Source organism: Lissotriton vulgaris, chromosome 11, assembly GCF_964263255.1.
Source record: "Lissotriton vulgaris chromosome 11, aLisVul1.2, whole genome shotgun sequence".
Lineage (NCBI taxonomy): Eukaryota > Metazoa > Chordata > Amphibia > Caudata > Salamandridae > Lissotriton > Lissotriton vulgaris.
Genome location: NC_141699.1, coordinates 154,544,048 through 154,558,453, shown reverse-complemented (window position 1 = coordinate 154,558,453; position 14,406 = coordinate 154,544,048). Strand labels below are relative to the sequence as shown.

The window sequence follows — 14,406 nt, the reverse complement described above, 5'->3', positions numbered from 1 at the left end:
GAAAGTGCCATCAGAAAAGTGAACACTAAATGTATGTCCCACTGTAGAACAATAAAGGGTGAGGGTAGAAGTAAATACAATAGATCTTTTAAGAACACACCACCAGATATGACTTCAATAGGAAGCCTGGTCAGAAGACAGATCTTGAGACAGTACAGCCAAATATCCTTTAACTGTATTGACTGCCAAGCCTTGCTCTGCAATGTAAAGTGCTGAACTTCAGAAAGGAGAGCTTTGCAGGGCTTTAAGAATGTGGACTCACACCACAAAATGAACTTAAGCCAGCAGGCCATATAGACTAACTTGGATATAGGGTTCTGAGCAGTTAAGATGGCACCCAGTACTTCTGGCAGCACCCAGAAAATCTCCAATTGACTCGGCTTAATTGCCATATGTATAGAAAAGAGTCTAAGAATTGGTGTTGAAGACCTAATTATTCTGCAACAGAAGCAGATCTAGTCTATATGGGAGAGTTACAAGTGGTTGAATGTTGTGCTCCACCAGATCAGAGTACAATCCCTTCAATTAGTTAACACAGATCAGTTGTGTTTGAACCCCTAGCACCTTCAGTCGCACCTCTTAGGGCAGAGGAATTGGAGGAACGCATAATCTGTCCCTATTGCCAGTTGAGCAACAAGGTGTCCACCAGGATACAGCACTGCATGACATGCAGAGCTCAGAATAAATTGCATTTCCTGTTCAACCCTGTAGCAACGGTTGACATGTAGACATCCTAGTTGTGAGAAATTTGTATCTCATTTTGGTATGGCTCTTCCAATTGTCCTCAAGAGGCAGACAACGCAAGACTTCCACCTTGATGTTCAAAGTGCCCACCAGATGGACTGACACTGGGAAAGTGCTCTGTTGCAGAGCCAACTTCCACATGCAAAGCCTCGCACCAGTGTCCAATAACTGCCCTGTTGTTTGATGTAGTAGACCGCAGTAGAGCTGTTCAAAAGAATTTGTCCCAAAATAGCGAGAACAAATGCACTCATGACTAGACTAACTTCTCATATCCAGCATACTAATGTGCATGTGTTGATTCTACTGGGAGCAAAGGCCACATGCCATTCTCCTACCTAGATACGAGCCTCAGCCCAGTAAGGAGGCATTCGTAACAAAGGTGCGTTGCAACTGTGGAGGACTGTCAGGTTGATCCACTGTAAGGTTATTACGGGAACTCAACTAATGGGGTCTAGGAGCAGTGAACAATACATTTTCATGTGAGTAGAAAGGCTGCCCTGATACTGGAGCCACTGCCTCCTGAAGAACTACTGAAGGAACTTCATTCATCAATGAGAGTGCGGCTCCAGCAGAATGCACTAGTCCAAGCCAACAAACGAAGAACCAGCAGAATCTGAGTTGAGCCCAGAAACATTAGATAGCCCTAATATCCAAGATCCTCTTAGGTTAAGGAAAAGCTTCAATGCATCTTGTGCCAGGAATGCCTAAATGAAGTTCAATCTCTGAGTAAGGGACTCTTGCTAGTTGGTAGGGAAGACCAGACACTGTAGTAAAAGCACAACAATATTTCTAAAGATCAAATCTTGGCAGGCTAATGGTGGAAAAGAAAAACATTACTTACCGGTAACAATGGGAGCTTGCAGTGCGGTTGATTCAGGAGCTGCACATTCCTGCCCTATAACGTTAAGCTTAGATTTTGCAAGTTGCATTTCAATGAAGAAGAAACTTTGATTTTTAGGTGACTTGGGATAACTCCTTTAAACACACAATGCACCAGGAGGATACAAGCTCCAACTTAGACTGTGCTTTTCTCTGTGTGGTAAGTGTGGAGATACGAAGTACTATAATGTTTGATAACTGGAGAAAGAACATTTATTGATAAAGTAGATAAGCATTAATATGACATGAGTTTGTATCACAGGACGTGGGAGAAGACATGAATTTACAGCACTACAAGCTGTAACCAGATTGTTACAAGTAACGTTTTCTATTTGCAGCATGTGCTGATGTAGATCAAGTAATTAGCAAAGACAAAAAAGCAGAAGACTGAGCACTAGAAAAGTGACTTTCAAGAAGCAAGAGATGTGTGAACAATTTTTAATACAGTTAATCCAATTTGTGCTCCTTGTCGGGCATAAATATCCTCAGTTCTTTTAAGTGAATGTGCAGATAGATCTAGTAGCAACTTTGCAGATATCTGCTGATTGGATTTGACCTAAGAAAAGAGTTCAACAGGTCTTTAGATCAGGCATAACAAATCTGAATTCATTTTACAGTCTACCTGACAAGTTCATCTATGGAAGTTGGATTGCCAAAGTGCGGTTGGGACTTGCCAGGGTCATTTTGGAACATAATAGCGCCTCTAACATTTAATGTGTCAAACTCTTCTCATACAACTTAGATAAAACAGGGAGGCAAATCAACTGACCGGTCAACATGAAAAGGAGTGATGACTTTTGGCAAGAGACAAGTTTCCCACAGACAGCTCAATCTTTGTGCACTTGATATTAGGTTCTTCAATGGACAAAGGCTCAAGGTCACTAACTCTGCAGAGGAAGTATTGGAAAGCCACCTTCAAGGAGAGAAAATAATGCAGAAAAATGCAGGGGCTCAAAAGGAGGGTCCCGTAAGGCGAGTAAGGACAATACAAAGGCCCCATGAAGGGAGTGGTGGGAATCGAGGAGGTATTTTCCAGTTAAGTCCTTTCATAAATACTTTAAAAACAGGAAATGTAAATATGGATTTGTAATGTCTGATCTGTAAGTAGGCAGCTGTTGCTGCCAGGTGTACACTCAATGAAAGTTTCAGGGGAGGGGGGCCGCTTAGCCCCACTCCTCAAGCAACTAAAGGTGCTGAGCGAAATTACACCACATTTGGCAGGAAGCTAGTTCTTGGTACACAGATTGTGCTTTTAGTGATTTGGTGTAAATCCGTTCAGTAGTTTTTTTTTTAGAAATTAAGGGTAAAATATAATTGTATATCTGGACTGTTGGGTCCACAAGAAGCTCCCTTCAGGAGTGACAATTTTAAAAGTACAGCCTTCTGATTGGCTTGGAGAGCTTTATTTCCCTTGGGTCATCCTCCTCCCACAGCAGTCAGATTCCTGAGGGATTAAGCGCTGTGATTGGCTGCCAGCAAGATGAGAAAAAGTTTGCTACCAGTCAATTACAAGACTAGAGACTTGGAGGAAGTAACAACAAAAAAAGTAAATATAAGGGGCGGAGACACCCAGAAGGATCCCCCCTCCCTGGGCCCAAGTAAGTAAAGCAAAAAACGTGCCAATCCCGCACAGCCTTCCTCCCAGAGCCATCAAATGCCACAGAGCTCCTTCCAGAGTCATTAAAGGCCCCAGGGATCCCATCTCCTGGCGCCGCTAAACTACTTAAAAAGGAGGGGGCAGCAGACTGTCTTTGCTCCCACTTGGCAGGAGATTAAAAAATGCTATGTCCCTGGAATTGGGCTAACCGGAACTTGGCTAATGCGCCAGCCCCGGGGAATTGGGTTTCCGGGTCCATTAATGGCAGACAGAGGGAGCCTCACGTCCCTCTCTCTTTTAAGTAGTTTAGCAGCATGTGGGGATGGGATCCCTAGGGCCTTTAATGGCTCTGGGAGGAGGGCTGCATGGGATTGGCACATATTTTGGGTGAGAGCAATGTTGGCTCCTGCTGCATGCAGGAAGCTAGCTGTGGCCGCAGGGTCCATTGGGCACCCTCTGCGGCCACCAAGTGTATAGTGGGTGCCCTGGGCGGGCACTCACCTTTCATAGTGCGGGCACTAGCGGATAGGGTTACCTGGCCTAACAAATTTTAGGGAGGCTCCACTTTAAAAAACAAATGGACCATTGGATGTTTTGTTTGCTGGGGTCCCCAGGCACTAATAAGGCTTGTGGAGGGGGCCCATGTGTTCTCCCCAATTTGTTAGTAAAATATTACTTGACGTTAAAAAGACAAACTAGAAATTCACTCGGAAAAAAACGAAGCTTAAAGTAACGTTACAGTTAGGTTAATAGTCTGTGACAAAAGCTTTGAACTGAAAAAAAAAAGAAATTCACCAGTTAAAGATAGCAGAGCTAACTATAACTTACTCCGTGTGTTAGTTTGATTTATAGTTTACAAAGTAGCAGGTAACTACCATATTACTTAACTACCTAATTTTATGTAGCTTGCGCCCAGCTAATGGGTGTAAGTGTTTACAAAACGCATGTGCTTCTAATGTATCATAGGTGTGTGGAGGTTTTGAACTCATCATAAATCTTTGTATTGAAGAGTAACAGTGTGCAGATGACAATTGACGACTTGGGTCCAGCATGTTCCACACACGTTTTTAGGTTCTGCAGAAATAAATTCCAACAGGGCAAACGTATTTTAAGCAGCATTGAGTCGTTAGACAGAATCATCTCAGCATGACAATGTCAACATAAACACTGTGTGCACCAGGTACTAAATTATGTACATATGCTTCTTTTGCTTCAAAGACAGGCTATCTGTAAACTTTTCACCACAGTATGAAGGCTGCAGGTAGTATGATCTTTAGCACCTTCAGAACGTGGTTGTTTTAAGTAAATAGTGTCTTTCTTGACAAGTGGTGCATAGAGTGTACACTCTTGAGGAACTTCGTTTTTTTCGCACAGTTGTATACATATTGAACATTGTGTGCAATGAGGGTTTCCCATATATCTATGGTGGACTGTTAATGTGCACTAGGCTACCTGTGGAAGTGTATAATATAAGGTCAATTTTGCACATAAACATTACTTAAACCTTTTTTTTTCAGTGAATTTTTTTATGTAAAGTATGATATAATTATAATTTGTAACTATTACGTCACTAACTTTTTTCCCCCAAAATTTCTAGGGCTTATTTTACATAAAGTAATATTTTATTACCATGCGTAAAGCCAACTCCATGTCGTGTACGGTCCCGGCCATGCCCTGCATCCAACCCCTTTGCAGAAAAGCCACCCCATGCCTTGCACAGCCGAAGGCATCCACACATGCAGTTGGTCTAGCAGGTCCTGGCAGCGCTCAGGCAGACTTGCGGACAAAGTGACCGCCAAAAATATAAAAAGTGAGCCTTTATGATTTAAAAAGATGTGTGTGTGTATATATGAAAACAAGTTACTTACCTGTAACTGTAGTTCTCCAGTATTTGAAGCCTTCATAGACTCACATGCCTGAATCATTCCCCATCAAGACGGGAGTCTCCGGTATATAAAAAAGCAATGCCTAGTTAGATACCAAACTGAAAAGAGGCCTAGGCCCATTTCCCTTTTGCAACCCATAACCTTGGTTATGTAAAAGATCAAATTTGTCCCTGAACCAATCAGAACCTCTCACCCTCTAGAACACTCCTGAGAGAACCTTTTGCCCCTCAGATTGTCCAGCACTTGTGCCGTAGACATCTTTTGTGCTAAATCCAAGGTGAGCCTGTCAGGGGAGGAGGGTGGGTCGCATGTGAATGTATGAAAGCTTCCAATACTGGAGAACTACATTTACAGGTAAGTAACTTGTTTTCTTACTCTAGTATTGGAGCTTCCATAGATTTACATGCCTGGAACCAGGCAACGTATGTACATTGAAAATAGCAATTTATACATACATATATACTGAATCTTTCAAAATTGCATATATTACAATACATAATAAAATGTGCATATGTAATCAATAAAGGAAGGAGGGATGGTAAAGAGGGCTCACAGTCACTGGAAAAGGTTTCTCAGTACTGCTTGTCCCACTGCCACATCCTTCTCAGGGGCTGCATCCAGGCAGTAATGTCTGGTGAAGGTGTGCATACTCTTCCAGATAGCCGCTCTGCAGATATCCTGGATAGGTACTACCGCAAACAAAGCAGTTGAGGTGGACACTGATCTCGTAGAACACATGCATTCAACGGCTTCCCAGCAGCCTGATGGCAATATGGTATTGAATTTAAATCCATCAGGAAATTCCCCTTTTTGATAAAGGAAAATCCTTCCTGGGTGCACTATAAAAAACAAACAATTGAGAAGACTTGCGGAAAGGCCTTGTCTTTTGCAAGAAGAACTTCAGATAGCACTGAACATCCAGTGAGTGGAGAGCTTTTTCGCCGCCATTGATGGTTGAGGGAAAAATCTGTTAAGGATCATCGGTTCATTCAGATGAAAGTCTGTCGGCACTTTTGGAATGAATTTAGGATTAGTCCTGAGAAAAATCCTGTCTTCTTTAAAATGTAAGAAAGGTTCCTGTATAGTGAGAGCCTGTATCTCCCCAACTCTCCTGGCTGAAGTGAGCACTATGAGAAGAGCTACCTTCCACAACAGGAATTTTAGGTCCGCCCTGTGAATTGGTTCGAAGGGATGCTTCATCAATTGAGATAGTACGATGTTCAACTGCCAGAAAGGTGGAGGTTTTATGGGAGGAAAGTTTCAAAATAATCCTTTCATGAATTGTTTGAGGATTCTTTCGGACCACAACAATGGTCCTGAGCATGGGCTAACCCAGATTTTGCCAGCAGCAGAATAAATATATGGGATACTTTCATGAGCTGCGGAGTTCAAAGGATGAATCTTATACTCTTGGGACCACAAACAACCTCTTCCATTTCATCCTAAATGTCTTGTTTGCACTTTCAGCTCTGGCATTTCAAAATATATTTCTGCATTCCAATGAAATATCTAGGTGTTGAAATTTGCAGTGTTCAGGAGCCAGGCCGCTAAGCGTAGTGATTTCGGATCTGGATGAAGCACTTGTCCCTGGCAGATCATCAAGAGTGACGGTATGGGTTGAAGGCAAATCGGGTGAAATCAGACAGTAGGAGCAGCTCCGTGAACCAGTGTTGTCTGGGCCACTATGGAGCCATCAGTATTATTTGCACGATTCATTTTTTAACTTTGTAAGAACGCTTGGCAAGAGGGCAATCAAAGGAAAGGCGTAGGCAAAGACGCCTGACCATGCCAATAAAAACGCATTCTTCCAAGATCCCCGTTAGTGACGCCAACTTGCGAAGAACCGGCATTTTTGGTTCGGAGCTGTCGCGAAGAGGTCCACTGTCTGTTCTCCCCATCTGAAGAAGATGCTTTGTAGGATATCCTGGTTGATCTCCCACTCATGGCAGGGTGATTTTAGTCTGCTCAGAATGTCTGCTTTGATATTCTGATCCCCTGGAAGATGTTCCGCTCTTAGGGACACTCCATGTTGAACAACCCATTGCCATATTTTTTGTGCTTCCTGAGACAGGGAGAGTGATCTTGTACACCCCCCTGTTTGTTGGGATAATGCATCACTGTTGTGTTGTCTGTCCTGATTAGTACAGCAGATCCTTGTATAATCTGCAGGAAAGCCAGCAATGCTAAGCCCCTCTGCTCTGAGCTCTAACAAAATCGATGTGAAGGTGTTGTTCTTGTAACTTCCAACGGCCGCTGACCTAAAGGTCCTGAAGAATCGCTCCCCCACCCTTCCAGGGAAGCATCAGTGGTAATCACCAGTGGAGCTGGTTCGGTAAGGAAGGAAAGGCCCACTGAAATGTTTAGTTTTAGGGTCCACCATGCTACCGCTGTGACCACGGCGGGTTTGATTTTCACCCTGTCGTCGAAGGATCCCTCTGCCTGACACCATTGCCGATCCAGCTGTTCCTGTAAAGGGCGCCTTTTTAACCGGCAGAAAGGAACGAGGGAGATGCAAGAGGACATTGTTCCTAGTAGCGACTTGTAACGGCGTACTGAAAGATACTTTCTTGCAAAATGCCTGGGAAAGAGATATTAGCCCCAGTGGCCTCTCTATGGAGGGAAATGCCTTGTTTACTGTGGTGTCCAGAATCGCTCCCAAGAACATGATGTTTCTTGTGATGGGTAGGCATACTGGTGTGCTGTGCTAAACTCTATACAGAATGCATCTACAAAGAAGAGCCTTCTTGGGAATGAAAGTGCACTAAATTGTTGACACTGCGTGTTCTCGGCGGTTCCAAAGAGATCGAGCTAGGGTTCTTTCCATTGCTGAAATATACCCTTAACCACATTTGGGTGTAACAGCCATTCCTGATCCGCTGGGGGTCGTCAGATGAGCTTGCCCGCCTGGTATTTAAAGATCTTCCCCGGTGGTGTACGATCAAGAATATGTCCTGATGCTTAAGCCAGTTCCAGAGGTGCAGAACATTCTGGCACAGGACCCCACTGTGCCCTGCTTCCCTCTCTACCACATGGCGGTGGTGTTGTCAGTAAGAATCTGCACTAGTCTGCCCTATTTGAGGGTTGGCAGGATGGCCTGCAACACGAAGCGAATCGCCCGCAACTCAAGGTAACTGATGTGGAGACAGACAAGTTTTCTGATTTCTACCTCTCCAACACAGTAGTGAGGCGCTCGTCACTGCCATCAACTCTGTACAGAGTAGGAAAAGGGGCGTGCCACTGGTCAGGTTGCCGTTGAGCAGTCACCATAGCAGATCTTGTGCAGTCTCATTTGAATCCTAGATAACCCAAACAGGTTTCTTTAGTGCTCAGCCCAAACAGACTTCAGATCCCATAGAGAAGCTATTATAAGCCCCCTGGTTTAGTGGGCAAGCAGGATGCATGAGGTTAACAGGGCATGAATCCTCAGAGCTGCTTTCACTGAGATCTAGGATCAAGGCAGAAACATCCGGATCATAGCCCAATTGTCCTCAAATTGTTGCGACGGAGGAAAGGCCATAGAAAGATCGCACCCCTTAACAAGTAAACCACCTAGGAAAACAAATTTCCAGTACATTCTTTATAATCCATTGACAATACAAAACATTCTCCCCATAATCAAGTTAATTAGAACTAATCAAGCTCTGGGCCCAAATGGAATACCTGGAGCAGTTTACAGGACAGAGACTGACTAATGACATAACTGCCTGTGCTCAAAACACAAAGCCGCATTCCAGCAGGCTCATGTACTGGAGTCTTGGAAAGGGTGTATTTGACATCACATTTTTCAAGAAAGGGGACAAAAGCAAACCTGCTAACTATTGCTTAATCGCCCTACTGGACATAGAAGCCAACACCTATGACACAATCTTACTGGGGGAACTAGAGAACATGACAGAAGAGAAAAACTTAATTCCATTTAATCAACGGGGTTTAGGCTTTTGAGGATTTAGGGTTTTGAGTACCTTATTTACCGATTACATACCCATAAAAAGGAATTACATGATGAAAACCTAAGACAATAATATTCGCCAATGGATAACTGGTAAGGTAAGGTAATGTTTTATTTATACATAATTAGTTAAAATCTTTACAAAATGTAAAACACCAGTAGGAGCGTTAAAAACAGTTGTCAATTTTTTTAAATTTTTTTTAAAAAGAAAGTTTGCAATGGACAGTTTGAGGTTAACCTTAGGTACTAATACAGAACTTCAGGCGATACGAAGTCTTTTTCTTACTGAGTCAAAAAACTTCACAACCTGGCAGCTCAATTTGATGTTACTAGTAGTAAAACATAGTTTAACTGCCTGCCTGCAGGTCGGACAGCATGTGACTTAAAGGATGGAAACAGAAGGGTGAGCCTCAAGTCCCTCAACCTAGGGCATATACAAATAACGTGGACAAACACAGGCGGCACTGTTGAGAGGCGTGTGTTCTCTCCCAAGGGGGCAACTGAATAATGCTTTTCTGCACATATCGAAATATAAAGAGTCTGTAGGAGCAAAAGAGATTGCTTCATTTTTTAACAATATTGGAGCAATGGTGAAAAACTGGTATATTTAGACCACAAGTCTACTACACCCATAATCGACATGTGTATGCGGTCTAATTGATTACAGAGTGCATTTGACTCGGTTGACCATCACATTTTATGGGCAAAAGTTACAAAGTGGGGTAGCCTTCCAGCACTACAGAGGGCCATAGCTTTGTAATACACTAATAATTCGGTGAGAATCAAGGTTTGAAGCCGCCATAATGTAGCCGAAAATATCAGCATAAATACAGGCCTAAATAGGGATGTGAAATGAAATGAAATGAAAATAACTCTTTTATAGCGCATGGCTACCCGGAGGCATCCCAGCGCTTGAAACTGCGACAGAGAGGGTCTGAGGTGAACAGGGATCAATTATTCGTTAGATTCCAGGGAAGAGCCAAGTTTTTAGTTTCTTATGAAATGAAAGATGATTGGGCTCCTGAAGAAGTGGGGGGGTTAGAGAGTTCCATAACTTTGAAGTGTTATAGGAGAAGAGGCGGCCACCCGTGCGAGCCTTGTTGATTCTGTTGACTTGTGCCAGGTTAAGATCGTTGGAGCGGAGGTTTCTGGTAGTTTTGTATGGTATGATCAGATTGGTAAGGATAGGGGGGCCTTTGCCTTGCAGGTTTTTATGGGCAATACAGAGGGCTTTGAAATGTACCCGGTCTTTTATCGGTAGCCAGTGGAGTAATCTTAGCGCTGACTTGGCTGAGGAGCGATGGTTCGTGCTCGTCAGCAATCTAGCTGCTGAATTCTGGACCACCTGTAGTTTCTGGATCACAGAGACCGAGGCTCCCAGATAGAGCGCATTACCGTAGTCAAGCCTTGATAAAATTATGGATTGGACCAGGTTTTTTTTGGCTCCATCTGGAAGTTGAGGGAGGATTTTACGTATGGATTTTAGCAAGCCGAAGCATGTGGCCGCAGTTTTTCTAGCTTGTACTTTAAATGAAAGATATCATCTAACCAGAATCCTAAGCTCTTAATCACGCATCTTGGGGTAGGACCAGCACCCATAGAAGGGGGCCATAGCGATGTGTTCCGTCACCCCTACGTTTTAACCTTTACACTGTGGATACTGAAAAAGGCCTGCTAACTGCCAGGTTGTTCCTTTCCAGGGTAGAAATCTGTGAAGTCACAATGCTACAATATGCAGACGACTTGGTCATTCTCGAGCGAACAAATGGTAGATCTACATCACGCACAAACTGTGCTAAATATTAACAACCGGTTAATCACAACTGGCGGCCCAACTGACCCAGACCAGGGGCAATGAAATCTATATAAACAGCTGTTTAAGGTAAAGGGTAATTATTACACAGTCAATAAATGTGAAAGATACCACAAAAATAACAATCGAGTGCCTTCAAAAACATTTTAAAAATATAGCAAATTATTATTTTAAGCATACTTAGACACAACATAAACAAGACAAACGATGAATGCATAAAGCCCTTATGCTCAACTTATCACACAACAAAAACACTTTAGACAATACATAATGTGTTATGGGTAAACAGACAATGGAAATGGGATAAAGAGCTTTTTGAGTAGCCCTTAAATGAAAATGCAAAATTGCGAGTTGTAATCCATTCCCAAGTGTAAGAAGCGCTGATGGTGTTTCAACCCCCCAAAAGTGAAAAAGTCATCAACCGGTCAAAAATATATATATTTGAGCAAACCATAGAATATCCAAACAATCTATGAAAGGGCTTTTTAAATTAGGCCCATAAACAATCATGCCAACGAAGGGCAGGAAGAGAGAACACGTTCACGTGCCTTCCTGAAAAGGCCAGATGGAAAAAATCATGGCGTTGAATAAATGTACGTATGTCCTGGTAGCTCAGAGGTATACTGGCTCAAATTTATCGGCTGTGTAACAGTTATCCTTTACCTGGAACTGTGTTTTTTTTTTATATTTACAACCACTACAATTAATTGGTCATAAATGAGAGTAAAAACAAGATCAAGATTTTTGGAAAAGAAAAAAACAAGGCCAATTAAATTTTGCTGTGAAATCAAAGTAAAAACGCAGGTGCGTCCATGGGACTGCAGGACAGAGAAGTGGAACTAGACACCCTGCAAATCCAAGACATCCATCAAGGTACGCGGATCCAGCGTGGATAGAACCTGGACCTGTGTGAGCCTTTTGAGTCTGTACTTTTGTAGGTAGGTATTCAGAGGGAAAGATCTAAAAATCGGGAAAAAGTCTCCATCCTCCTCCTTCACAATGAAATAGCGCAAGTAACAACTTGTCCAGGCATCCAAGTCCAGAACCCTATTGATGGTCCCTTTGGATAGCAGAGCTTGCACCTCTTGCAGTAAGATAAATAGGCGCTCCTCTGACAGCCAATCAGTTGTGGGAGGAATCTGCAGTGGTTCCGAAAGTAATGGAAGGGGATAGCTCAGCGTTACAATATAAAGCGCCCATCACCCTGGGAGAAAGTGTTGGATTATGCCTCCCTCAGAGAGGCGGTATGCTACTAATGGCAAACTTAGGTAGTTTAGCTGCTGATGCTGCAGGGGACAGACACAAGTAAATTTGATAGCCCTGCCGACCTGCGTATTGCCTTCCTGGTCCCTGTCCAAGGCAACAGAAGGACTAGGGTGACTACAGCAGGGGCAGAGGAGCCTGGTATTTTCGTTACACCAGTCCTGTGGAGTAACGTCAGAAAGGCTGAAACTGATGGGCAATCTGTCTGTCAGAGGTTTAGATGCGCCAAGAACGTACTACCGCTCAACTTTCCTTAAACATTATAAGGTACAATCAGCTTCTTTACGATTAGGTGGTATCCTTTAAAAGGCATATCCAGAATGCATCTAGGTATACTGACGAAGCACCACACTAGTGCCAACTGTTCATCCCCAACCAATTGGTCACATTGTTAACTTTCTGTTATATCACACCCTCTTACCCTTTGTTGTACTTTGTGAAGCTGGAAGAAAGATTCTCTCTAGCATGAGCAAAAATGAACAAGGAATTAAAAACTTTGAAAAGTCATTATCAAACAAAGCGGGCACTAAAGAATCTGAAAAACTCCTCAAAACTGGTTAAGGGGCAATCTAACCTTAGTGATCAATAAGCTGCACTGAAATTACTGACGGACAACATTTTGCACCAGAAGTGTAATAAGTTTATTAAACAACGACCCATAGTCCAGGAGTTGAGCTTACCAGCAGAAGGCGAGGCCTCCATGGAAATAGAAAATCTGTAGGCCTTTCAAGAATCTTATCATACGTTATAGACTTACCTGAAAGGTTTATGTCCGATAAGGAATCACGGGTGGAAGTCCCTGCAGCAGTAAGAAGGTTGACAGAATGATCAGTCAGATGGTTACAGTAACTTAGGTCTAGTTTGGAAAGTAGAGGCATATGTCGAATCACCAACAGAAGTGATGCATCTGTTATGTCCAGACCCGCCAAGCGCAGATCAACAATGTTGCGCAATTTACTCCTGTTGTCAATTTGACCTGAAAGACATGGCACAGCAAACAAGGAATATTTACTTCTGATGCAACACATTACAATCAACACATTTTCAAGCTCTGAAGATGTGAAGGGCTGGACTACTGTTCTTAAATAAAATATATATATTTTTTTAAAGGAGATGTAAACCTTGTTGGTATTTTTATTGAGCAGGTGAGAAGTGTTTTTTTCACCTTTGCCAGGAGAACCTCTTCAGTTTCGGAATTCCATTTCATCCATTTAGCAGCAAATAGCTAGCATTATATTTTGTGTGAACACGCAAAAGTAATATAAAATGATCGTGTTTCAGAGTGTAAAGTTTCCTGTACAAAAGGAACATGCTTTTCTTTAACTACACAATAATATGTTAGCACGGTCAAGCATTGCTAATAAACACAGGGGTTTTGCTCCATCAACCTACCTACGTTCTAACAGATATATAAAGAACGTTCTTAAATAAATGGTTTGACAAATAGGCATAAGGCTCCAGAGTAAGTATTTCGGTATCAGTTTAGACCGAGTATTCATTTTCCATATTAAATAACAGGTGGAACCATCAGTAATGAAATGTTTTCAAATGAATCTCTTAAAAACACAGCATTTCCAAGTGGATATTGTTTTAGTTGGTGCGAGATAAGCCAACGACTTCTTGACAATAACAATGTCTGTGCAGCTTCACATCCATTATAGATTTGCATGCTACACATAATAATGGCATTGAGGACATCTGTCCCTCTACAGAGGTTAGCGTCCTCTTCAGAATATAGGGGGTATGAAGGGGGTTGCCTACATGGGAAGTAGGCTACCCAAGTAGAGATGGGTGGTGTTTCTGACCACCACAACATAATAATGGTATTGAGGACATCTGGCCCTCTACAATGCTACAGAGGTTAAAATACTCTTAAGAATATAGGGGGGGCTGAAGGGCGTTCCTACATGGGAAGTAGGCTACCCCACGTAAAGATGGGTGGTGTTTCAGGACACCACCACCAGGTTAATTTTCCTGTAAAATCTGATGGAGGATATCACCAAAACAGGAATGTTGCTTTTTAAATGCGTGTGCTAGAGATGCTCCTTCCCTTTCCAATCAGGGCAGGATGAAGGAGAACAAATTATTTTTTAGTGTGTTGGTGTTAAGTAATGCTTCTCAGGGTGGGTAGTAGTGGGCTTCCTCCAATATGGAGCCCTCACAACCTAAGCACAATGAAGCACAGGATGTTGCATCTGGCTGTCATTTAGCACTCCTGCAACTGCAACTAGGCACACAAAGGAAGGATCTGCCCAGAAACTCCCCCACCCAGGCA

General features: G+C 42.8%; 1 protein-coding gene across 7 annotated transcripts in view; it reads right to left on the bottom strand.

The window, feature by feature from the left end:
- The window catches only part of KDM2B (lysine demethylase 2B), a 1,060,697-nt gene that overhangs the window by 24,429 nt on the left and 1,021,862 nt on the right, over positions 1-14,406 (bottom strand). For all 7 annotated transcript variants that reach the window (XM_086943000.1, XM_086942999.1, XM_086942995.1 and 4 more), the window contains one exon: positions 12,889-13,107. In XM_086943000.1, coding sequence (XP_086799126.1) covers positions 12,889-13,107 — 219 coding nt within the window. The remainder of the gene's footprint in view (positions 1-12,888; positions 13,108-14,406) is intronic.